Genomic DNA, 26,815 nt, shown 5'->3' with positions numbered 1-26,815 from the left:
TGAGTGATAGAGGCTCAGGGGTCAGTAAGACAGTACAGTAGAGTAATAGAACTCAGAAGTGTGATTGTAGAGTACGGTAGAATACAGTAGAGTACAGAGGAGAGTGATGGGGTCTCAGGGGTCAGACAGGTAAGTACAATTATAGTAGAGTATGGTACAGAGTAGAGTGGTGGAGTCTCAGGGGTTTACACAGTAGAGTAGAGTAGAGTAGAGTAGAGTAGAGTGGTAGAGCCTCGGGGGTTTATACAGTAGAGTAGAGTAGAGTAGAGTAGAGTAGAGTAGAGTAGAGTGGTAGAGCCTCAGGGGTTTATACAGTAGAGTAGAGTAGAGTAGAGTAGAGTGGTAGAGCCTCGGGGGTTTATACAGTAGAGTAGAGAGTAGAGTAGAGTAGAGTAGAGTGGTAGAGCCTCGGGGGTTTATACAATAGAGTAGAGTAGAGTAGAGTAGAGAGTAGAGTAGAGTGGCAGAGCCTCGGGGGTTTATACAGTAGAGTAGAGAGTAGAGTAGAGTAGATTAGAGAGTAGAGTAGAGTGGCAGAGCCTCGGGGGTTTATACAGTAGAGTAGAGAGTAGAGTAGAGTAGAGTAGAGTAGAGTAGAGTGGTAGAGCCTCAGGGGTTTGTACAGTAGAGTAGAGAGTAGAGTAGAGTAGAGTGGCAGAGCCTCGGGGGTTTATACAAGTAGAGTAGAGTAGAGTAGATTAGAGAGTAGAGTAGAGTGGTGGAGCCTCGGGGGTTTATACAGTAGAGTAGAGTAGAGTAGGGTAGAGTAGAGTAGAGTGGTAGAGCCTCAGAGGTTTATACAGTAGAGTAGAGAGTAGAGTAGAGTAGAGTAGAGTGGTAGAGCCTCGGGGGTTTATACAATAGAGTAGAGGAGAGTAGAGTAGAGTAGATTAGAGAGTAGAGTAGAGTGGTAGAGCCTCGGGGGTTTATACAGTAGAGTAGAGAGTAGAGTAGAGTAGAGTAGAGTAGAGTAGAGTGGTAGAGCCTCAGGGGTTTGTACAGTAGAGTAGAGAGTAGAGTAGAGTAGAGTGGCAGAGCCTCGGGGGTTTATACAAGTAGAGTAGAGTAGAGTAGAGTGGTGGAGCCTCGGGGGTTTATACAGTAGAGTAGAGAGTAGAGTAGAGTAGAGTAGAGTGGCAGAGCCTTGGGGGTTTATACAATAGAGTAGAGTACAGTAGAGTAGAGTGGTAGAGCCTCGGGGGTTTATACAATAGAGTAGAGTAGAGTAGAGTAGAGTGGTGGAGGCCCAGGGGTCAGAGGCGAAAGGCTTCCCAGCATCCTCGCTGATTGGCGAAGAGATGACGGCCATCTTGGATTGTAGCGGGGAAGAAAGATTGATGCGGTAAGATCCTTCTTTTATTCGTATAATTTATTTTCTCAGCAAAGGCGCACCAAAACCCCATTAAATCAAAAACACCGCTCCTGTGGGAGTTATCACGGAATCAGGCCGTGGAGAGAGGCGGAAAACGCGGCTGTAAACCCGGCAGTCCGGTTTAGTTGCTTTTTGTTGTTGTTTTGGGGGAACTAACGGACGGAGACACAGTAGGCCCAAACCTGAACAAAAACACACTTGCCCACTAATGTCCCCTTTAACGGTGGCCTGTTTGCACAACCGTATGTAGACCGACGTTCCCGGTTTACCATAAAGTGGTGTAAGTGTTTACAACTGTGAAGGTACTGGCGTTTATAGCCGAGTAGCTCGCTTAGCCGTTAGCGTTAGCTCCCACGCTAGCGTCCCCATGTATTTCTATAGACTTAGCTGTTAGCTTACATGCACTGCTCGGCTAGCACGTAGCTCCTGACACACTTTACAGCTAACAAGGTAACGCCAGCTAATAGGTGTTATTTATTTGGAAACCACAAACATAACTAACACCAGAATAAGCCGGTTTATGTGTGCAGTGTATAAACTAGCGGCTTGTGTTAATGGTGGAATTAATGTTATTAACACAGACAGTATTAGCTCACACGGCTAACAGTAGCTAGCCTTTTGCGACACTGCTGCGCGTTTAACGTTGCTTTGAAACAAGAACAGTGAAGCTTGCAAACTACTCGGCTAGTAGCACAGGGTTCAGCTTGGTTTCTAACCTGAAACACATAATAACGCACACTTTACTGAATATTATAAGCGTGCAGGAGCTAAAGGAGCCGTTGTTCACTGGGTATCGATGCTACACCGTTGGCTACTGCTAACCTGCTGTAGTAAACAAAAGTAATCCTGAGAGATCAGTGTTAAAACACGGCTCTGGGTCTATGTGCTTACACCACCAGCAGGTAACTAAGTCCTTTATATTGTGATTTGAGGTGAGATCCCTCTGCAGGTGTTTATAATGTGCAAATTGACTCAGTCTTTCACACATTGCAGGGTGGAAATGAACACTCTTTACCTACAGATCATTTATGAATGACAAAGACTTGAGACGTCTTCATCAGTAACATATTTCCTGTTGGTTATTCATCATTAATTAGTCTGGAAATTGCTTTGTCGTTTAGCAGTTTGATCTAAAAATCCCCAGAAAATAGTGAAAGTCGTGTTTCCAGAGCCTAAGTTGAACTTCTTACATTAGATGTTTTATCCAAGTAACAGTCCAACCCCTCTGTAAGGCTTTTAATATGATAGAAGACTAAGAAAGACAGAAAACACGCACATGTAACTAGATAAATTGGGTCAATTTTGGCATCTGCAGGAGGTATGTGGTGCTACTTTCACACAAACGCAGGTTGTATCTGCCTCTTTGTTTATTTGCTCTCAAATGTCTCATGTTTCTGGTGAATTTGTTTTCAGTGTTGTTCAAATAAGACCTGAATCTGCAGCTCTAGCTCCACTTGAAACTTACAATTATATTCTCTCGTTGTGCAAACATAATTGTAAAGTTTTAGTGCAAAGGGGTTAGGAGTAATCACTGCTGACACGGGCTCCTGAAAGCCTTGGTGTGCACCCCTCCAAAATTAATAACACACTTTCTGCACTGAAAAAAGGTGAATTATCTGAGCACCAAAAGATATCCAACCACATTTGGGACGTGCATCCAACATGAAACTAAAGCGAGAATACATCTACAAAAAAAAAATCCTTGCTTAGCTTGACTGTGGGACGGCAACACTTAATTTCTGTGAGACAATCTGAGCATAATATCTGCCCTTTTTTGTAGACTCAGACATGCATGTTTCAGGTTTAAAAAATAAGTACAGCATGTGAAGATGTTAAAAGACTAAAGCATTTATTGGGTGATGTGCATGCAGAGTTCAGCAGTTGCTCCAATAACAGCTGAAGTTTTATTAACAGCATCTTAAAAGGATTTCATGTCATGAATCTGAGCTTTGGTGACACACTGCAGGTGTGACAGGAAGGAGATGCGTCATATCACTGCAGACTGTGGTCTGTCAGTCCATCTGACCATTTCCCGTGTCTGGTTTCTCAGGTGACACGAGGTATGTTTGGTGCTAACCGGAAGAAGTTTATGGAGGGAGGGGTAGAGAGCGACTACGCGGATGACTCCAGCCTCTACTACACCCAACAGTCCATGTTCCCTCCACACCGCCCTGACAAAGACGTAAGTTGTCTGTTGAATTCTTCTTCTTCTTCAAAGCTTCTTTAGGACTGCAACTATTCTGTTTTTTCATTTTAGTTTCACACTAAAGTACCAAGATATTTGTGCAGGGGAAAGTTGTTGCAAAGCGAGTCTGCGACTTTACTCTGTGATGTGATGCACAGCAATAATACAGGTTGAAATATAGGTGTCTGGTTGTTCTGCAGGGTGGGCATCCTCTGACAGTGATCAGAGCCTTAGAGAGTAAAAAATACTATTAAATCATTGGATCTTGTGTCAACCCTTGAGCAGCCATCTGTCTTTTTTTTTTAATTTCCACTTAGTTTCTATCATATTTCTCTTTATTCTTCCGACTCTTGTCACTTTGAACCCCATTGTTTCAAAGCTCTTTCACTTCTACTTGTTTATAGACACATTTAAGATGTTTGACTTCCTTTATTACATTGATAAAACAGTTTTTATGAAAATAAGTGTATGTTTCTCAAAGTAAGGGAGGGAAATAATGTTTTTCAATACTCAAGTATTGTATCAACACTAATATTGAATATTTTAAAACCATTTTCACCCCACTGTGCTGCCTCTTTTCATGCCAGCAAGGAACTTCTCCAGACTGTCATACATTCATGTAGATGGGCTCTTTAAGGTTTATTTATTCTGTTTATAGTTAATAATCAATGATGTTGTCAGGAGAGTTAAAGAATGTGTTTGTGTTTGCTCTGTCTTCAGATGCTGGCATCTTCCTCTGCTTCCTCAACGGGTCAACTGTCACAGCTAGGAGCCAGTTTATATGGCCCACAGAGTAAGAAGAACCCTAACACACACACACACACACACACACACCAGTTATTTCTTTTCCCATTGATAAGCATTGTAAAGCTCAATTTATAGTTGACATGAGGTTTTAAATCGAGCAAGATTTCTCTGCCCAAGCAGCGCTCACACATCACTCCAAGTTAGTCTGCACTCAGTTCAAAAGAAAGACTGAACGAGTAAGATATGTATACAAAAAGAAGTGACCACTAACATTTTCACTAGCGTCCATGTTGCTTTCTCGTGACTACTGACCTGTTTTCTGGCCCGTCCATGACGTTGCATGTAATGTGCTGGGAAAAAAAACAGAAAGGCATACTCGTTGTGTGTGTATATAGTTCAGGTCACTGACAATGGGAAAGCAATCTATAGCCTATTTATAGTGTGTTTGCTCGTGTTTAAAAAAAACAGTGTACACATTTTGGTGGTAAAAAGGGTTATTATTTACTTTGTGATTCAGAGCAATAGTGCAAAGTGTATTTCATTAATTCTTTCACTGCGATAAAAAGTTGCTGTGTGCAGAAAGTTTGCCGCTGAGATTTCTTTGCTAGATGTGTATTTTTGACATGTGGTAGTTAACTGAGTCCGTCAACTTGCTTCTTGTTGTCTTTACTCTCAGCAGTCACAGTTCTTTTTGTCTCCATGGGATGAGAGATATAGATATCATCAGGGTGTAATGGTACACAGTGGTCTCATTTCAGTTGACACAGTTAGGAGTCATGCTTCAAGAAAAAATAACTGCGTGATGATACGTTTTGTTTCCATTTATTTTGAACAGACAGTGGTGTTAGTGTCAAAGACAGACAGAATCAGAAAGTTTCTTATGAATAAACATGTTTTCTCTCTGGTTGCAGGTGCTTTGGGGTTTCCCATGCGTGGTATGAACAGCAGCGCAACGCCTCAGTTAAGTCGAAGTGGGTTGAACCAGTCTGCCAGCCAGCTCCCCAGTCATGCCAGTACACCAAACACTGGCACGATGCACACGCCACCCTCGCCGAGCAGGTACAACACACACACACACACACACACACACTCACACACACGAGTACACTCACTGGCTGAAAGTGAATCCTGGTATGTGTCTGTGGCTGTGTAAAACATAATGACTTGTTTATTTTAGACGTCTGAATTGATTTAATCCAAAAGCTGTAAAATGTGCGGACATTTTAGACAGAAGAAAACATCACAGTCTGATCTGCGTCTCGTCATCTTTAAGGTGCGGGCACACCAAACCGACATCAAAGAACTAGTGGTAACGAAAGCCAACTGTTGCATCGTCTACGTCGCCTCACGTCGCCCTGTGTCACTTGCATTTGAACACACTACACGAACTACATCCGACGGCCAAGTAGCACATACGTTCTGCGCCTGCGTGAGAGAGAGCGGAGTGAGAGAGTGGTACATCCTGTCAGCCGAGGGGTTTCCTATCTGTGCAGCCGAGCACCGCAGCACCTCCACGGACTATTACATCCAGACGGTCCCGGTGTTTCCTCCGCAGGCTCCACTTCACTCAGCTGCCCGATAAACCCGCTGCTTCTTCCCACTTTAACCTGAATAACAAACCAGGGCTCGGTGCTCCGGTTGGATCCAAACGGAGAGCCGGGGCTAGCTCAGGGACTAGCGGAGGCTAACTGGCTGTGCTTCCCTCTGGTCATGCTGCGGCTAATGCTCCGCTAGCCGCTCCCAGCTAGCTCCGGTTTGTTATTCAGGTTAAAGTGGGAAGAAGCAGCGGGTCTGTGGGGCAGCTGAGTGAAGTGGAGCCTGAGGAGGAAGCACTGGTTAGCCCCGGTTTCACTACAGGCAGATTCACTCGCTACAGGGGCGAGGAAATAAAACCTGAACAGCCAATCGGAGACAATGTGGGACACACCGCAAAAAGTAGGGCGACAGACGCTCACTGACGGCCCGACTTTGGTCGACGGCCAACCGTCGGCTTGGTGTGTCAGGGCCTTTACTTCTCCGACTGATTCTGAGAGTTCACATGTGAAGACACAAATTTAACTGAAACTAATTCACAGGTTATTTACAGTCTAAACAAAGTTTGATGTTAGGAAATAAACAATAAATGTCTTGACCTAATCTGTACTTTACACATCATGTGTCGAAGATTATTAATCATACCTAAATGGGTAAACTTAAAACTCACATTTTTAGCCTCCATTTTTCCTAATATCTGTTATTACTTTATCGATTATGGTTACTGCTGGTCGATCTTAGAGGATGACAGTTATTGAGATGAAGGTGAAAGCAGTTATGATAATGTCTTTTGTTGCTGCTCCTCTTTTTAAATGTATTTTAATATTTTATCAGTTGTTTACATTGTCTGCTTATTTCTTTTCGAATTGGTAAAGCACTTTGAGCTGCATTTTGTGTATGAAAAGTGTTATGTTAAGATTGTGTATCATTATTATTTTATTATTTAAAGTTTATATACATTTTTGACACTTCTGTGTCCACCATAATCTTTTGTATCCGAATGTTTTAGCTCTTCACTACATGAATTCTCACAGACTTCCATTAGAAGCTCATTTCATCTTTTTCCATAATCCCTGTGTTACTGGGAAATTACTTTGTAAGGAGAACAGTGTATTTTTTACAGTTCATATGACAATCAGCAGGACAGAGGATAAAGTGAATGTCACTATGAAAACTTTCCGGACTTATTTATGATAGCCATTGGCCCTGGTTATTAACTGGTTTAACAACAGAGTCAAACCGTGTCAGTGTGGGTTTGCTGGGAGCATTTAACGGCTGGGTGTTGGATATCAGCTACTGGTGCTGTGTTAGCTCAAGCTGACGAGGCAGAGGGTTAACTGACTTAGCTGACCGTTGTTGTGAGGAGAGCGGCGCTGCGTCCAACCTCCATTAACAGAAACACTGAATCTTATAACTATAAATCTCAAATCCTTAATTTGTTGGAGCTAGCATGCTGTTTTTGCACCTCTGTTTCACAGCTTTGTCAGGTGTTGTCTCGAATTCAGAGCCTGTTATTATTTATGTCCTGCGTTCTGTGGTGAATAACCGCCACCAACTGGAATGGAATGAGGAACAGGAAATATGTATGCGTAGAACGCCAGACAAGAACAGACCTTAAAGTTTAAGTTTATTTCCTTTATTAATCCCCCTGAGGGGAAATTCAATGTTTTCACTCTTGCTTGTCAATTACACACAGGTCTGAAAGACACACACATGCACAAACAGGACCTATACATGCACAAAGTGGAGAGATCTCAGAGTGAGCGGCGCCCCGAGCGGTTGGGGGGTTCGGTGCCTTGCTCGAGGGCACCTTGGCAGTGCCCAGGAGGTGAACTGGCACCTCTCCAGCCACCAGTCCACGCTCCATATTTTGGTCCGGATGGGGACTCGAACAGACGACCCTCCGGTTCCCAACCCAAGTCCCTATGGACTGAGCTACTGCCGCCCAAACTGTAGTATGAATGGAACAGAGTGCCCGTCCATGAAACCAGATCAAAACCGCAGCTGTCAGTAGATTCAAAACAATATGTCAGAGCTTTTAGTATTTTAAACCTCTGTGTTATAAACTGAGTTTGGGCGGCTGATAAACTGTCAGACCTATGGTTAAATATCTCAAACTGGACTTCCTGGATCATATTTCATTATCTCACCAGTAAACCGTCTTCTCAGTCCGAACGTTCAGTCAGACACGTACCACGTAACCTCCATGGCCCACTTTCAGTTCCAGCTGCTCATGTTCCTCTTTCTCTCTGCAAACTTGGAACCACAAAACCACCTCCGCCACCTTTAACCTTATGTTGTTTTTCCTGTGTTTGTGTGTCGTTCTCTCTGCAGGGGGATTCTGCCAATGAGCAGCCGAAGCGTGCTGAACCACAGCCAGCAGGTGGGGGGTCCGACGGGGCAGACGGGTGGGATGGGAGGGGTTGGAGTGGAGAGGGGAGGTGGTGGCGGTGTAGGAGGAGGGAGGAGCAGCAGTATGGGGAGTCCCAGCCGGTCGTCACCCAGCATCATCGGCATGCCCAAACAGCAGCAAGCACGGCAGCCTTTCACCATTAACAGGTAACTTTCTGCATGATGCACAGGTTCAGATGTAAATCTGAACAGTTTTACACCATTTTGTCATTCACCATTTAGATTTATATATTTAGTTTTTTGTAAAGGAGCAGAACAAGCTCTTACTCCCACTCACTGTAGGGCGGCAGCTAGCATTTATTTGTATTACTGATTAATCTGATGATGTTTTCATTCTTATTTAATTCGTCATTTAATCTACAAAATAGTGAAAAATTTGCATCATAGTTTACTAGAATCCAAACTGACATCTTTAAGTTTCTTGTTTGGTCAGACCAACAGTCCAAAACTTAAAGATATTCAGTTTCTTGACATAGAAGAGTGAAGAGGCCAATGTGTAGTCAAGTTTGAGAAGCTGACGGCACTAAATTTTTGGCACTTTTGCCTAAAAAAAGGGCGGTAAAAGCAAAAAAGATTCAAAGATCAGGGGCATTGTTCTCCTACCTGCAGTAGATTGTAATATTAGTTCTGATTTTTTTGTGTGTGGTTGCAGACTGTTGGGGGATGAGTTATAGTATACAGACAGGTGACAAATTGAAGGAACAAACAACATAAACTGTCTTAATAAAGTGTTAGGCCACCATGTGCTGCCAGAACGGCTTTGGTGCTCCTACAAGTCTGTGGAGCTCTACTGGAGAGATGAACTTCATTCTTCCAAAAGATATTCCCTCGTTTGGTGTTTAGATGATGGTGGTGGAGAGCGCTGTCGTAAGGTGGATTTATACTTGTGCATCAGCTCTGTGCAGTGCCTAGGCCGTTAATGAGCATACTTGTGCAGTGGTGTGTCTCTGTCACTCTGCAGTTACACCCCCAAAACACTAGTCAGCTGCAGAGGTTTCTGTGACGTGTTGCAAAGTTTAGTTGACTCAAAACACACATTAAACACACATTAAACACACATTAAACATGGCTTAATAGAGACAATTTCAAACACAATCAGCTTCACTATAACTCGCAGCATTCACAGACAAACACTTGTCTTTATCTGGACACATTTTCCCCACAAATACAACATGCTAACGTTATTAGCACAAGCCTATGGCATTTCACATCGTATAAATTAGCCTAGCGACTAGCAGACTCTTCCTCTTCTCATATGAAGCCAGGAACAACAGCAACATTTAACAAAGGTAACGTTACAAAATTCGGCTCCATTACAGCTCACAAGGTTCACTGACAAAACAACTGTCTTATACTAAACACGTTTTCCAAACAAATACAACATGCTAACATTATTAGCACAAGCCTATGGCATTTTACATTGAATAAATTAGCCTAGCAACTAGCAGAAATTTCCTCTGCTCATATGAAACCAGGATAAATCACACACAAGACTTAAAATGCTATTTTAGTGGAGGCTTTATTGTCTTCACAATTTATTGTTTCTTATCTGTGAAATTAAAGTAAATCAAAGTTTTGTTTCCACTGAGGGAAATGGTTTCAGCTCACAGAGACAGACAGGAGGTCTGCGTCACTGCAACGTGTAGTTACATTTCTGGGGAGGTGCATGTCAGGCGATGGCGTAGGCTCTACGTTGACGCAGAAGTATAAATCCTGCTTGATACGTTGGTCCAAAATCTCCCATTGTTGTTCAGTTGGGATGAGATCTGGTGCCAAATCATTTTATACATGTCACAGAGCATGAGTGGATGTTAACTGCTTAGTAGTACCATACAGTGAACCTGTGTGGAAGCATCTGCCTTCATTATGTTTATTATTTTTTGTGTAAATACACATTAACAAGCATCTTATGGAACATACTGAACTGTAATTACTAAACCACTTCCTGAGAGTGTCCTTGCTGGTTAGAGTCAGAATCAGACAAGGATTTTTTGACAAATAGATTTTCACTTACAAGGACTTAACTTTAGTTTTCGGTGCATACATGAAACATACAATAAACATATTAAGAGGAATGAAAATAACCACTCAAGAACCTAAATATAGAACAAAAATGTACATTTGAAAATGCAAAGATGCTTTTAAAAAGTACGATAACATATCATGAATAATATAGCTGTTTCAGAATAGGCTGTACAGTTTTGTGCAGGACGTGCAAAGTTCACAGTAACCATAGTTACCTGTGCCAAACTTAGCTCTACTGGCATCTGCAAGCATGGTAAACCTCTGGAGGGTTCTGGTTTTTCATCACGTCTGTGGGAGTAACGTCACTTCAGCTGGAAGTAGATGAAGAAGATAATGTTTAAATTGCTAAATGCTAACATCAGCATGTTAATAAGCAGATGTTTAGCAGATATAATGTTTTCATGTGTACCCACTTTCACTGCACGCCATCCGAATAGTTTCTGAGATATTTCAGTCTGGATCAAAGTGGTGGATTGACCGGCCGACATCTCTGGAGACATGCAGCTAGCATGGCTAACAAAAAGCCTTGACCATGTTGTACCATAACAAAGCTCAGTAATCATGTAATATGACTCAGGCCAATGTGTTTCTCTGTTTGTGTGTCAGTATGTCAGGGTTTGGTGTGAACAGGAATCCAGGCTACAACATGAACAACTCCCTATCCAACAACATATTCAATGGCACAGGTACTTAGTTTCTTTGTAGAGGTTTAAGACTTTTGTAAAAACAGTTGTTGATTTTTTAAACACTGTCAAGATGCTCAAATATATTTGTGAGTTAACTTTTATTTTTCTGTGTTTGTTTCCAGACGGCAGTGAGAATGTGACGGGGTTAGACCTGTCAGACTTCCCAGCGTTAGCAGACAGGAGTCGGAGGGACGGAGGCTCGAATCCAACCCCGCTGCTCAACCCGCTGGCCGGTCGGGCTCCTTACGGTGAGAGACACCTGTGTATGTATGTTTTTATAACATAACATAAAAGACAAGAAATGCTCTGCAATTCATTTACACACAGCGATTCCAGTCAGGTAAATGTTTAATTGTTTTAGTTTATTTACGAAGCCAGTGCTCAGTTTCTAAAACGAGTTTTTGGCTCTACAGTCATTGTGGCTGATAGATGTCAGAGTTACACACCAACCAGACTAGTCACAAGATGCGTACATATATTCTTGTTTTCTTATGACCGTACATACGCAGAGTACACAACCAGAGCTGAGGCAGTTTGTTAATCCATTAGTCGATTAACAGACAATTAGTATGCCACAATGGCTAACTACTCTCCCCTTCATATTTACAGTTGGCATGGTAACAAAGCCGTCCAGTGAGCAGTCGCAGGACTTCTCCATCCATAATGAAGATTTCCCAGCTCTCCCTGGGCCCAACTACCAAACAAAAGACCCCACCAGTACCAACGAAGACAGCAAAACGGTAAGATCCCTGTGTCTTATCCTTAACTTAATCATTCTGTCCATTTCCTTATTTTATCTTTTCTGCTATTGTTCACTTTTTTCTGTCCTGATTTCTTGTTGTTGTTGTTGATCTCTGCTGTCCAGTGTTCCTGTGTTTTAAATGCCGACTTCCTGTTTTCATCACGGTGTCCTTTCCTTACTTATGCAGTGCTCTCACGTCCTGACTCCTCCCTTTTTTTCGGACTGTTTTTCCCCTCCATTTTTGTCCAATCAGAATCTGAACTCATCAGGAAAGCCCACCACTAACTCAGATGGTCCAAAGTTCCCCGGCGACAAGAGCTCTGCACCTAGCAACAACAACCAGCAGAAGAAAGGGATCCAGGTGCTTCCTGACGGTGAGACACACGCAGTAGATCACGATGCATCCGCACAGAAATAATAACTCTGGCGAATATGAAGACCAGTTTCAGTCTAAATCACCCTCATGTGTCGTCTTTGTGTTCCAGGGCGTGTGACCAACATCCCAATCGGCATGGTAACGGACCAGTTTGGGATGATCGGCTTGCTGACGTTCATCCGGGCAGCAGAGACGGACCCCGGCATGGTCCATCTGGCACTGGGCTCTGACCTCACCACGCTCGGCCTCAACCTCAACTCACCTGAGTATGACAAACACATACGCACGCACGCACATGTACACAGTTTAGAGTCGTGAGGATAACAGGCCAACACAGACCTAGGATCAGCTGACCAACAGCATCTTCGAATTTAATTCAGACCTGCAAATACTAAGTGGCAGTCCTTGCAGAATTAAAGGAATATTGAGAACTAGTTACCCGTGTGCAGAGGCTTTTTTTTATTTTGTCGATGTTTTGGAAAGTTCTCATCGGTCATATAAAGTTGTGCATTTGTAATAAATAGACTTAAACATTCAGAAACATTAGACTGTGGCCCAGGCTGCAGCATAATTCAGTTTGATCAATATTGTCTCCTCTGGTTTAAACTTTGCTTCTCTGATTGTGTTACTCTTTTCTTCGTGTCTCAGGAATCTCTATCCTAAGTTTGCGTCTCCGTGGGCGTCGGCTCCGTGTCGACCGCAGGACATAGGTGAGTTTACGCTCCAGACACCAAATGTGTGATTTATTTTGGGTGTATTCTGAAAATTTATGGAGGGATTATTCAACTTAAATTTATCTGGTGGAAGCAAACACAACTCTAATGAGATTATCATGTTACTCTATATCTGCTGGATGTCAGAGGTTTAGCCAAAAGTGCTCTATAAGGCACTGATATGCAGCTTTATATACGGGCACTCAGAGGATCGTATTGAACTAGTCATTTCCTTGATAAATTGTGGTGTAGAAGAAGAGTATGTTCAGGTGTTAAAGTGCTTTCAGCTCATTTTGCCTCGCCTTCCTGCAGACTTCCACGTCCCCTCAGAGTATTTAACCAACATCCACATAAGGGATAAGGTATGAACTTTTGTTTAAGTGATGCTATATTTTAATGTCTGGGCATCTTAGTTAATAAATGTCCTTTATTTCTTCCATTAAATAGGCCTTAGATGTCTCAATTTAATTAAAATCGTTATAACATGTTGATCTGTTTCCTTCCTTTCTTTTCATGTCTCCAGTTAGCAGCTATCAAGTTGTCTCGGTATGGTGAAGATCTGCTGTTTTATCTCTACTATATGAATGGAGGAGACTTACTACAACTCCTGGCTGCAGTAGAACTGTAAGAACACTCACTCACACATTGTGGCAAACTGCTCGACAAATTAGATTAAATGGGTAAAATTAAAGAGGATTTCTGTTTCTTATAACTTCACTTTGCATCTATTATTTTAGGAACATATTTTTCCTTCCATTTTAATTAAAAGAAGACATTAAAAGAGGAACTACACTACAGTTTTGTGCACATAATCACAGATTCTTGTTAGTAGGTGATGTTAATGTACAGGTGAATTTTCCCAAGCAAACACATACTGTGTGTAAAACAGCTTTACCTTGTGAAAATTAGTTTGTATGTGTGTGCTTGGATTTAAATGTTTGGCTCAGTCATATTTTCTACCTGCGACAAAATGGACAAGACTCGGAGCTCTAATACGTATTTTTTAATTGAATTATGGTCAACAGGTCTCACATTTGCTTTTGGTGGTCATCTCATGACACATTTTGCATTTTAAGATAAGAGTCTTTCCCAAAGCTTGTCCTTTAAATTCTAGTCTGAGTCACTGGATGTGGACTGTGTGGCTGTAAACCTGTTATTGGCCATGATTTATTATTTTCATTTCCTCTGGTGGGCTTAAATTAATTACAGCAGTAGAGCAGTCAGAAGTAAGAGCCAACTGTTATGTAATGTGTGTGTGTGTGTGTGTGTGTGTGTGTGTGTGTGTCCAGGTTTAACAGGGACTGGAGGTACCATAAAGAGGAGCGAGTTTGGATCACTCGGGCTCCGGGTATGGAGCCCACGCTGAAGACCAACGCCTACGAGAGAGGGACCTACTACTTCTTTGACTGCCTCAACTGGAGAAAAGTGGCCAAGGTAAAAACCTGTTTGATACCTGTCCCTGAAATACAGCTTTACTAACATGATGATACCGAAATTCTTTTATATATAAGTAGAGATGCAGCTAACAATTATTTTAATAACTGATTAATTTTTTCCATTCTTTGTTTAATTTTTTGGCTTGAAAAAACTAAAAAAAAAAAAAAAAAAATTCTACCCACAGTCCAAAACTCAAAGATAGTCCATTTACTTTCATTTTACGACAATAAAAGCAGCAACTTCTCACATTTCTGAAGCTGGAACTATCAGATGTTTTCCATGTCTGCTTTAAAGAAGTGACATTAAACAATTAACTGATTATCAAAGCTGACTAATTAAGACTATGGCCAATTTGTGATGCTTTGTATTTATATATAAAGCTGTTTTATGATTAAGTTAACTATTTACAAGCTCATATGAAGGATTTTTTTTCTGTCCAGGCTTGAAATATTAACAGAAAAATAAATTAATTTGAACTTTTGATGCAATATAAATCATTCTCATCAAAACAGTCCTGGTCAATTAAACATACATTAAGGACTTTGATTAATCACATTGAATACTGGAGTTAGTGTTACACTCATGTTTGATATTTCATGGTCACAATTATGGTTATTTTCATGTATGTTAATAATCTATCTAAAGTTAAATCAAAACAAAAAGATTCCTAAACCTGAACACTTTATTAACAAAATCCCAGACTGTATATTTATCTTTATTTACAGTCTCTTAAAACATTATTCAAATGTCACATTTTGAGTTGATCAAAGAGAGCACAGAAATCAGCGACACAGTGATCATCTATAGACATTTGAATAAGCTCCTGTATAAATCTAAAAGTTAAACATTTTAAAAAAATATGCTCTTTGTCTTTCATTCTGAAAAAGGTTTTACGTTTCCTTTCACTCAGTGAGACTGAGAACAAAACAAAATCTCGTCTGCTGTTGCGCTGGTAAAAAAGAATATTTGGTATATTTGGATGGTAACGCACCATCAGGTTATCGCTGACATGAGTAGATACAGCATCTGCTGTCACAGAAGTGATGTAAGATGACAGAAACATTTGAAATAATATCCTACATATTCGTGAATCAGGTACATTCAATGAACCCAAGAATACAAGGTTATTTTCTGCTGGTGGCTCTAGAGGACCCCTGTGTTGCACCTCAGACACTTTCGCCTCAAAGCACGACTCTTCAGAGAGCTGGGGATCACAGCACGCAGTCTTACCCCCAAATTCCACCAGATAAGAGTGCATTGCGTCTGTGCTCCGGAACGGCAGCGGAGCCAATATGTTTCAATTCTAGTCAATGAGTGTGCTTCCACCAGCTGTGGCTGTGCTGCGTTCCAGCTCCGTCACAACCGCAGATACGCAGGACTTCTAGTTTTTGCCGGACGCCAGAGCACAACGCAGCAATTCAGCACAGAGCAGATCGTGCGGGGCAGGAAGTCGTGCACAGAAACAAAATAAAACATCCGGTTAATTTTCAAACTAAAATACAGTGTTCACGGCGGATCATATTTCCCTGCAGTACACCTTGAGAATGTCATAATGGGCAGAGACAGGCCTGAAGTCAACAGGTCAGAGGTTTTCAGACGTCATTTCACCCCGTTGACACCATGGACGAGGAGATGTTAATCATGGAGGTGCACCCAGATGTCTTCCTACTACTCTTCTGGTTTTGTGGTTCTGTTTATAGAAACTACATCTTGTTATATCATGCGATTATGCGTGAATTTGTGAGATCTCGTGGGTTCTCGTGACTCCCACTGTCCGGCAGAGTTGCACCGCTCCGCACCACAATCGCAGCCGGTGGGTGTTGACGGACGGCGGAGCACGCAGCTTCCTCCCACAGTCCAAAGACATGCAGGTTAATTGGTGACTCTAATTGTCCATAGGTGTGAATGTGAGTGTGAATGGTTGTCTGTCTCTGTGTGTCAGCCCTGTGATAGTCTGGCGACCTGTCCAGGGTGAACCCCGCCTCTCACCCAGTGTCAGCTGGGATAGGCTCCATGACCCTGTTCCAGGATAAGTGGTTACAGAAAATGAATGAATGAAGAAATATTTCCAAAGTAAATAAAGTCACGTGACACCTCTGTTTCTATGATTTCAACAAAGGGAATAAAGTGCGTCCACTGTAGGCACTGATAGTGAGTTTACTGCATCCTCTCTGATTTTAATGCGTCAGGGATGCAGAGGAGATTTAAAAGAGATCACTGACTCGGCCGACCTGATTTCCTCGAGCAGATTGTTCCAGAGCCTGACTTTGTGTCTCTTTGTTTTCAGGAGTTTCATCTGGAGTATGACAAACTAGAAGAGCGACCTCACGTTCCCTCCACATTCAACTACAATCCTGCCCAGCAGGCCTTCTGATTGGCTCTACCTCCTCCTGCCTGCCTGCCTGCCATTGGCCCTCCTGGCTCGTCAGTCACCACCCCTCTAGGTTTTTCCACCTCCACACACTCAAAGTGAATCTGGCCAATAAGGACTCGGGACGGGAGAGGACGTCCTGTCTCCTGCTGTCCCAAAAACACGTCTCTGAACAGACTTTATCATTTTAACTCTTCTGATTTCTGTTTGTTCTTTACCTCATTTTCTGTTTTTGTTTTTTTTATTTCCCACCCCTCCTCCATGAGTTTGGTTTGGTTGGTCTGTTATGTGGAGCACAGACGTAATGTCAACAGACAGCACAGTTACAACACACACCGACACACGCACTGTAAATAACTGTCCATCTGATCATGTGATCCATGTTTCTATTCAGTCTTAAGAATCGACTATTTTTGTCTAGAGAAGCTTTTAAGAAGAACCAGATTTTAAACACAATCACCCGTCAGGTGGATAATTATTTCACACTGTGTCACACCTCTCTGATCTTTGGCAGGAAAATATTTATCTTTATTTTTACCAGGATTCTCCAGCAGCATTACAAATCAACAACACACATACACAAACACATACACACACACATACATCAGCAGACAGCGGAGAGTCAGGAGAGGAAATGCAATGTACATTGTAGCACTATTTCATAATAAAAGAAGAAAAAATATCTTTTTTGGTTTGTTGATGTTATGTGGCGACACGTCAAGCAGCATACGCTTCCTTTTTTCTGTTTTTAATTTAATGAAGTGAAGTTTAGCAGCCAGGCACTCTGAAAGTCACTCTGAGTGGGATGTGTTTCAGATTTTATTTATTCACCTCCTAAAAAGAAATCTGACAATATTCTGTATTTCCTCTTAAAGTCAACAAATCCCATGTGCAGATCTGTCATTACTAAATCAACTCGCCACTGTACTTTTTAGCCAACGATTCTCGTTTATTTCTATGATTAAATCATACACGGCTACACCTTCTGCAGAATTTCCCAATTAATTAATTCATCATTTTGGCTAAAAAAAAAAAAAATAGAAAATAATTTAGAATTAATTAGTTTTCCCAAAGCCAAAGTTGACAGCATTAATATCTAATTATGTCCAGTAAAACCCAAAGAAATTCACTTTACTGTGATATAAAACAAAGAAAAGAGGCAAATCTTCACATTACAGAAGCATGAAATGAATTGTGGATATTTTTGCAATCAAAAAAAGTCGAAACAAGTCTGAATTTCCGTGTTTCCAAAAGAAATCTTCCCAGAAAAGAAATTTTAAAAAAGACAATTAGTGTCTGCGTTTTAAGACAAGAAACAATCTGACTGCTTCTCTAGAGTTTGAAACATGATTTTTGAAAATACTCAAAAAATATGACTGTACAGAACTGTAAATCACCACCAAGTCACGCTGTGATTGGATCACTGAAACCACTTGCTGACATGGGCTGGGTCACATTTGACCACACGTCTTTTGTAGCGTAGACGCTAGTGCATCCTGACGGCCCCTGAAAAGGACGATGTCATCAATACGAGACGTAATTGTTTTGATGCAAGTGCGCTAACTCTCTGTAACTTGCCCATTTTAGGACAAGTTGAATTGGTGGTTGTGCTGCTCCCTTAAAGCAGAAGATTTGAATCATCAGTTGTCGACACCTCAGTCAACTGAGAGTCTTCAAGTAGAGCACGAGGTTTACTTCTGGGAATGTTTTTTTTTCTCAGATTAACCTGCTGAGTGAGTGCGTCGTGCCTTCACGCTAGAGAGGCTAACGTCCTGCCTTCTGCTAGGAAGTGGTGAATTTGAAGCTCACAGCAGCTTCATACGATACAGTCTCTGGCTTTTGTTTCATATCTCGTGTCTGCAAGAAATGTCGTTGCACATTTGCGATCCATCATTAGTGTAGTTAGCGCACATTAGCTCAGAGCGCAAACGTGTCTTGTTTTAACGCCACTGTAATCCCGAACATCTCGCCAAACCCTGTTCAAACTCCAAAACTCGATATGGAAAAGAAGGAACAAATAGTCGAATATTCTTATTGAACAGTCAAATCTGATTCGACTGATTCTGAGTCAGACACAACCCTCAGGTTAGGTTAGAATTTCTGTCTGGTTCCAGCCAAAATCTTTGTAGAAATTAGTTTAAAAACAAAATAGAAAAAGTCTGGTTGCTGCTTGAGAAGTAGGAGTGAAACAGTATTTTGAAAATACTTTAAATTAATTCATTAATATCAGAAAGAAGTAGAAATATTCTTAACTGCACCAACACATTTCTTTTACTTGTCTTAAGAGAATACGACTGCATGGACTCAGTATTTATTTTAATTTTAATTTTAAAATTTGTCGCAGCAGGACGATATATGTGGGACTGAGTCAATATAAACTACAGTGTGTGTTCATGAAGGAACGTCCCCCAGTGTAACAGTGTGGCTCACTGATGTGTTTTTAATGGCACAGAGGAGGAAGATATATCAGGCTGTAGATACACAAAGAAGAATCAAAAATCTGACGCTCTGCACATGGGATTAAATGACAAGAAAAACAGAATAACACCAGACTTACTCTTCAAAATTAAACAACACAATGGCCACAAATTATCAGAGTAATAGAAAGAAATGTGGATTATTTTCCTGACGTTAGTCCACAGTTTGGTGGATTAAAGTACCAGACTAAAATTAAAAACGTTGGCACATCCCGTTCACACTGACGCAGCTCTCCTCCAGTTTTCACCATGTTCTGTTTCATGTTCGTTTTATTTTTTATCCCGGCATTACAGCTCCCTCCCTCTGCCAGTGAAGGACCCTTCTGTTCCTTCACATTTTAATATTTAAGTTGTACTTTTATTTCACTGCCCACTTTTATTGTTTATTTTCCGCCCGGCAACAGTTCAAACCAATCAGACGGCTGGAGTGACCTCTCTCTGGATCTTTAAGGGAAAAGTTTTGAGAAATGCATTTGTTTGCTTTCTTGTCCGGGGTTAATGTTCAGATTGGCTCAACTCTCATTTCTGTACGTTAAGAATATGAAGCTACAGCCAGGAGACGTTAGCTTAGCTTAGCTTAGCTTAGCTTAGTTTAAAGACAAGTCTTCATTTTTACAGTTCAATTTTTATAAAGATTTAACAAATGAGACAGACGGTAACATTCAGCTTTAGAGGTGCTGATAGGAGGATTTTGTTACCTTTGGACAGTCTTTATGCTAAGCTAACTTAGCCGTCTGCTAGCGTCAGCTTCATATTTATTGTACAGAGGAAGTTCAGCGGGCTTCAAAGCCAACTTGCGTAGCAGCCAAACGATGATGCTGCAATTTCCAGGGTCGGTCATGTGATGCACTGCGGACCAGAAAGACTTTTTACCATAGAAAGGCACGTCTGTAGATTAGTGGATCATTTTTGAGCATCAGAACCCCCATGAAATGATCCGTCTCACTATCAAGATTTGATCCATTTGGTCTGATAAGATTTGGAGAGCCTAGAAGAGCCACAAAACTAAGTCATTGTATCCCCATTCAAGCTAACAGAACGCTAAATCAGAAGTTAGCTGTTTGGCTGCCGGAAGTGAAACTCTTGGACGCTAGTGCGTTTGCTCTGTGGGCGGCACAGTGCAAAAGTAGCACCGTTTGTCCAGGTTATTTATACGCAGTAGCTGAACCATTTTGGCTTCATGTGCCACTGAGGAACTTTCATAGGAATAAACGAGGCCCCGTGTTCGACGCTGTATCCTGGGGTCTCATTTATAAACTCTGCATACTTACAAAATGAGGCCTGAAAGAGGCGCACATCACTTCCCTCGCAAAGGTTGTGATGTATAAAAACAGTATTGATAGGGGAAACTTTGACCCAGGCTTACGAACATTTTGGATACAGGAAATTAGCGATGCAGATGGTGAGGTGGAAGCCTGATTGTAGAAACTGTCAAGTATTTTTTGGTGCACGCCATTTTTGGCTTTTTTTTCATACATACATTTTCAGTATGGATCCTACGCACTGTTGTATAAATGAGACCCCGGGTCTCCTAATATGTCCATGCGTGAGAGTGTTATCAGTCTGAACATCTAATCTTGGCAAGAAAGCGAATGACATTTCCCCAAGAATTGCACTTTTCCTTTAAGGATCATTGCCACTCCACAAAAACACATTGTCTAGCAAAAAAGTCCCAGTATTTAGGCTAAATATCACAATTTTTTTTCTTTTTATTATTTTTAAAATTCCTCCAGGAGGCACCAATGTACATGTATGTTTGTATATTATATATTGGAATATAAATCTACAAACATACGAGGCAGTATTTTTAAGAAAAAGAGGAAAAACAAAAAATTTGCCTGAAATGAGGAGACCCTCCCTTTGCTGGCCGCCAGTAAATGATGCAATACTAGACTTCCCGTTACCACGGAAACCACCATGGAGACGGTTTTACAGGGGACCACGCTCGACAACCACCAACAACCACCTTTTAGCCACAACAACAACAAGGACGTGACCGTGACTACAGGGCCCAGTTCGTTCACACTGCAGCAGCAAAAAGCCAAGGACACGCCCACAGACCCATGTGACCTGTTTTGAGAAGATTTGATTGGAGGATTGAGGACTGAGGCACTTGGCCAGTTTGGCTGTTTTATTAAATATGGCAGCTAGTGTTTTAATAGGAAAAAGAATAAAATAAATATTCTGGTAATGAAACTGAAGGAGGACTCCGAGGTGTTTTTATTATGTTATTGTGCAAAATGAAAGTTTTGTTTTTCAGGAGTGACGTCACAGAAGATTCCTGTGTTCTTGTTTTCGTCTTCATCGCTTCTCAAGAAGACAATCACCTGGTAACTGCACGACAGCACAGGTACAACACACAACATGTTCTGACTGTGACCTCATCACATGTCCACGTTTGGTCATGGACTTTCCACGTCCACATAAGACGTCCAAGGTACCCTGGGTGTGTTGGTTGTTGACGTTCTGGGACGCCGTGTCAACTTCAGCCTGTTACATACAGTGTTTTTCAAAATAAAAGCATTTCGTCGGTACAACACCACAAATTGGAGTTTTTTTTTTTTTCCTTCAGCAAACACACATTGTTGGGTTTAAGCAAAAAAACACGTTGGGTTTAGGAAAATAGGGTTAGGGTTTGGCTTTAAAATTTTATGGGACACAAACACCACTTTCTCGGGTGAAAGTCGGTGCTTGTTGCACCCATCCATCACACTTCCTGCCCACCCTAATCGGACTTTCGCCAACTTTCATCATCGTCCCGCCGCGTTTCCCCGTGGCACTGCTGGGCACCATTAAACTATAACGGCAATCGTCTGTGTATACCGCCAGTGTTAAAGGCTTTTTTTGTTGGTTTCTGAAGCTGCAAGTCACCGCCAAACACCAGATTTCGACGACTTCAGAGTGAAACTAGGCGCAGAAAACACACTGAAGTCATTTTCTAATGTCTGTTCTGGCCATTTCTAAAATTCATGTGAGGAAACAATAAATATGAACTAAATCTATGATCAATGACCAAAAAACAAGGTATTTTGGTTAAAGAAGCGTGATTTATGTGTGTGTACGTAAGTTTCACGTCCACCCCGTCATGCCATTTTTTTCTGGACCAAAATACTGTACTGTTCCTTTAAGTGACATCGCGAAGAGAAAATTACATCATTTAAGAATTTGAAGAAGACAAATTCAAGGGTGAGTATTGATTTTTTTTATGAGATCATTTTTTGGTGTATTTTTCTGCAAATTTTTCTGTCAAGCGTGACACATCCACCCCGTCGCACAATAAAATACATGGAAAACAATTTTTGATGAAATTTAAAAAATGTTTTAGAGTTTTTCATTTGTCTGTCTGGATATAAGGGGTAAAAAAAGGTGCCCAAGCTTGCAAAATGTGTTTTGTTCCAGGTCTAACATATTCTTCATGCTATAAAATACAAAATTCCACATTTGTTTATGGTCAGAAATTCAAAACTCTGATCTTGAGAGTGTCGGTGGAGTGACCCGGCTGTTCAGGAGCTTTGAAGTGAATCAAAGTGCTCCAAGTTGTCGTTGTCTTTTCTTTTTGTTTCAATGCACTCTCAGGTTTCCTCGCTCATGTTGGCGTTTAGGTTCAGACTGAAAGTTAATTCAGGACATTTTGAAAGAGCAGTTGACAAACTGGTCACATCCTCATCACAACCTCCACCTGAGGGCAAGAGCTCCAGAGCAGCTGCTGAACGGACCTGGAGGTGAGTTTCATTTGTTCGTTGTGTTTCAGGTGTTTGTCCACATGAGGGCGCCACGTGCCAATTAACACCGACAGACAGGAAGTGCTACTGGACTGAATAAACTGAGACGTGTTGTCTTTAGATAAAGTTATTACAGGTGAATTTAACCATCAGTCACGTCATCTATTAGTTATCAATAAGAAGTTATCTCAGATTCTCTTTTCTTGCAGCCAAAGCTGTTTAAATAATTCATGTTAATGCAGCACCAAAAAAGAAAAGTGTCAATAAATAGATGCATACATAAATACAAGGATACTTAAGTACATAAATAAATACATGCAGAGGGTAGCACCTCTTACCCCATTCACAAACAGACAGAATTACGGAAATGTTAAAAAATCAAATGTATTTTTATATTAATTTCCATATTTATCTCAACATCTGTTCATTTATTCTTTATTTGTTTATGTATTTCTTTCAGTGTTGTTAATTATTATTTTATTTGTTTATTCCATTAATTTATTTAGTCCTGTATTTTTTTCATTTAAACATTTATTAATGGATTTTCTATTTTTATGTATTTGTTTTGATATTTATTTATTTATGTTGGTAATTATTTATGTATACATTTATTTATTTCCTTATTTATATGTTTATTTCTGTATTTATGTATACATTCATTAATTTATGTATATCTTTATTTTTGTATTTAGACATTTAATTATTTATTTATTCCCGAATTTATTTATTTAAACATTTATTTATTTATTGATATTTCAGTCATTTTTCATCCTCCGTTCATGTTAAATAATAAAAACCAGTCATTTCGGTATTTTTGCAGCAAACATTGCGTACATTTGTAAGTGTACTAAAACTTATTTTATTCTATTATTCTATCAACAAATTAAAGACTTGACTTTTCATCACAGCTACTGAGCGAGTGACGACAAAAGCAGAAATTAAAGAAAGTGAAATTTAATGGAGACAAGGACTGGTTTATAACCTGAAGGTAAACACACACGCACACGCACTAACAATATTATAAACACAGTGCACACAGAGAGACATAAGATGACACGCACACAGACACTCAGAGTCTTGATCTGAACGGTGAGAGCAGTAAAGACTTAATGTGGTGATAAAAGCAGCAGCAGAGCAGATTTTATTGCGGCGGTAGAGACACAGTGGAGACTAAAACCGTCTGTTAAATTTAGGAGAGGAAATGACTCGTCTTGATTTTCAATCGTAAACCAACCAAGAGGCTGAAGGGGATGAAAGAAAAGGAGGAAGAGGAGGAGTGTGAGGACAAAAGATACAACATCAAATGTAATCAGACACTTTAATTCACGTCGACGGTCAAACACAGGAAGAGACGAAAAGTGATGATTTGGACACATATATAACAGCATGAAACCAGATAATAGACGCTGAAAAGATGATAGTATGTTGAGCTGTTGATGGTAATCCATATCGTATGATCAGTACTTCACAAACAATCAATTTCACAAAATCTTGTAGCTTCTAGTCTCAGAGTCTGGCTGTGAAGAGAGCGTGCATACGTTTCATGCATGTGTTTGTGAAGTACTGATCATAAGACTGGATAAATGAGGCTTCGATGATTCTGTGCAACTTGTGTGAGAGCAGGTAAGCAAGTTTTTATATAGTTTTGCTGTCATTAAACATGGACACAGATCAGTCAATACATCAATATGTTCACCGTTTTCAAAGGAGGCATGCACACAAAGTTTTGTTCACAAACTGAAGGAAACATAGTCTGACTTATCAATTTATAAACTGTCATTTTGAAGTTTTCCTTTAACATCCCAACATTGAAAAGTTAATACATTTGACTTTTCAGAAACTAATTTTAGAAGAAATCAGGAGCTTCACCTTCGTCTAGACAACAGGAACTAATCCAGTCCCTTCAGTGGTGGAAGAAGCGCTCAGATTCTTTTAACTTCAATCAATCAATGTTTTATTTATAAAGCCCAATATCACAAATCACAGTTTGCCTCACAGGGCTTTATAGCATACGACATCCCTCTGTCCTTCGGACCCTCGCAGCAGCTAAGGAAAAACTCCCCAAAACAACCCTTTTATCGGGGAAACTTATACCACAAACTTAAAAGCACTAAAAGTAACATTTAAAAATCCTGCTAAAGCAGAAGTGCAGACAACAAAAACAACAAAATGACATGAAGTATCAAAGTTAAAGTACTTTAAGCTACTTTTTTGGGTCCCTTTACTTATAGTATACAGCAAATATGTAGTGTAGGATCAGCACTAAAGCTGTAACAATCTGCAACTATTTTTACAAGTGGCAATCTCCAAAAGTGAAGTGCCAAAAACTGCAGTTCCTCTAATGTCCACTAGGGGCTGGCTCTAAGAACGAGTCGATCCCCATGGACCTCCATGTTAAAACTTTACAGCAGAAATAAACATGTTTACACCCTGGTACAGAAAACATTTATTGGTCTCTATAGCTAAGTACATCATTCATGACAACTGTACAGGGCTTAATTTATATTTAGCTCACCTCTTAAAATTTTTATTAAGGCTTAAAGTTACGCATAATTAAGGACATGGCTGCTATAAGTGACAGTCTGTCTGCTGATAGTATCCTCGGGTTCTCACTCAGATCCACCCCTCGCTGCTCCAAAGCTCCACCCTCTCATCAAAATATGGTCTCTTCAGGCTCCAAAAGAAACAACATGGCGACGGCAGAAATGCTGAACTTGAGGCTTTAAAACGGGAGTCCACGAAACCAGTTACAGAAGCTACTTCCAATTATTTTTACAGTTTATGCTGTTTTGATCATTGATTAATTGTTTCGCTCATTTTTCAAGCAAAAAGTCAAAATCATTTTCAGCTTCCAGCCTCTCATACAAGAAGATTTGCTGATTCTGTTTGTTTTATATGACGGTAAAATGAATATCTTTTGATTTTAGACTGTTGGTTGAACAAAACAAAACACATGACGATATTACCCTGTATTGCAATAAACCTGGTCCCTTTTTTTTAGCTTCTTTTTGACATGTCATAGACGATGAAAATAGTCACCAGATAATGAAGATAATCGTTAGTTGCAGCTCTGTGTGGAAAGAAGCGCCTGTGCATGAGGCAGGACGTCCTCAGAGGCCGGGGAAGCTTCTGTAGATGTGCTGTAAATTCAAGAGCTGCAGGATTTGATTTAGTTAATATAGTTTCTGTTTTTAATGTTTAAACAGCAGTTATGTAACTGACTGAACTAATCTAACAGAACAAAAGTGGAACAAAGAGTGTGAGAGTGAGTGGGCGAAGGTGTGAAACTAAAATGAAACTTCACTTGATTTGTTAATTAACTCTTCGTGCTGTTTTACTGAAGCAGAAGAAGAAGGAGAGACACAGAAGTCAGACTCTTTGTCTTGTCAAATGTACTTTATATTTAAATGCAGTGGAAACATCAACATGTGAAAAGAAGTTTCTGTGATTATTCGGCCTGTAAGTAATAATAACAATGACATCATCATGAATGTCCCTATCTTGAGTCAGTGTTTGGTTTGTCCGTTCTGGGCTACTGTAGAAACATAACATTGCGATATATAATATAATATACAATATAATATAAAACATCGGTTGAGTGTCACATATTACATCTCTGGAGCGTGAGCACACTACAAACAACAATAATTAATGCAGTTGGCTTGTTCGTGTTGTAATTAAGATTTGGAAATTCACATAAAATGTGTTGTAATCAAATTAGCCAAAACCAATTGAACAGTGAACCTGAGGTGTTTGAGGATCATAATGAAAATTAAATAGTTCGTTGAACCTTATCGTGTTATCCTCGGGATTTGAGTTTAATATGTATTTTGTGTAATGACCTTTTATATTTTCTGAACACCTCATCATCGTTATTAGAGTCACTCTGTTCTCTGCTGCGTTTCATAAAGGTCCAGAGTGAAGGATTCAGAGGGATGTATCTGCAGAAATAATATGTTTTCTTTAGTGTATAATCACACTGAAATAAGAATAGTTTTATCGTTGTTACCTCAGAAC

At 40.5% G+C, this 26,815-nt stretch overlaps 1 protein-coding gene across 2 annotated transcripts; it reads left to right on the top strand.

Annotated features, from left to right (window-relative positions):
- The first annotated feature begins 1,141 nt into the window (after positions 1-1,141).
- LOC125882591 (CCR4-NOT transcription complex subunit 2-like) lies at positions 1,142-21,273 on the top strand. 2 transcript variants are annotated; one of them, XM_049566377.1, is made up of 15 exons: positions 1,142-1,342; positions 3,423-3,554; positions 4,278-4,350; positions 5,216-5,363; positions 8,172-8,396; positions 10,881-10,960; positions 11,083-11,223; positions 11,570-11,700; positions 11,956-12,076; positions 12,188-12,344; positions 12,727-12,788; positions 13,104-13,153; positions 13,315-13,415; positions 14,081-14,225; positions 16,516-21,273. In XM_049566377.1, the coding sequence occupies exons 2-15, from the start codon at positions 3,435-3,437 to the stop codon at positions 16,600-16,602; spliced, it is 1,641 nt and encodes a 546-aa protein (XP_049422334.1). In that variant the 5' UTR covers positions 1,142-1,342; positions 3,423-3,434; the 3' UTR covers positions 16,603-21,273. The 2 variants fall into 2 exon arrangements, with proteins under 2 accessions (XP_049422334.1, XP_049422335.1); XM_049566378.1 differs by having other exon boundaries at positions 1,145-1,342; positions 11,083-11,208; positions 16,516-21,271.
- Positions 21,274-26,815: the final 5,542 nt, after the last annotated feature.

The sequence above is a fragment of the Epinephelus fuscoguttatus genome, linkage group LG22 (genome assembly GCF_011397635.1).
Source record: "Epinephelus fuscoguttatus linkage group LG22, E.fuscoguttatus.final_Chr_v1".
Lineage (NCBI taxonomy): Eukaryota > Metazoa > Chordata > Actinopteri > Perciformes > Serranidae > Epinephelus > Epinephelus fuscoguttatus.
Note: the sequence above shows the minus strand (reverse complement) of the source record. Positions and strands in the feature narration are given on the sequence as shown.

Coding starts and splice junctions, on each gene's coding strand:
- LOC125882591 (XM_049566377.1), top strand. CDS start 3,435: ATGTTTGGTGCTAACCGGAAGAAGTTTATGGAGGGAGGGGTAGAGAGC. Junction 4,351..5,215: donor CAGTTTATATGGCCCACAGA/GTAAGAAGAACC, acceptor CTCTGGTTGCAG/GTGCTTTGGGGTTTCCCATG. Junction 11,701..11,955: donor CCAACGAAGACAGCAAAACG/GTAAGATCCCTG, acceptor TTGTCCAATCAG/AATCTGAACTCATCAGGAAA.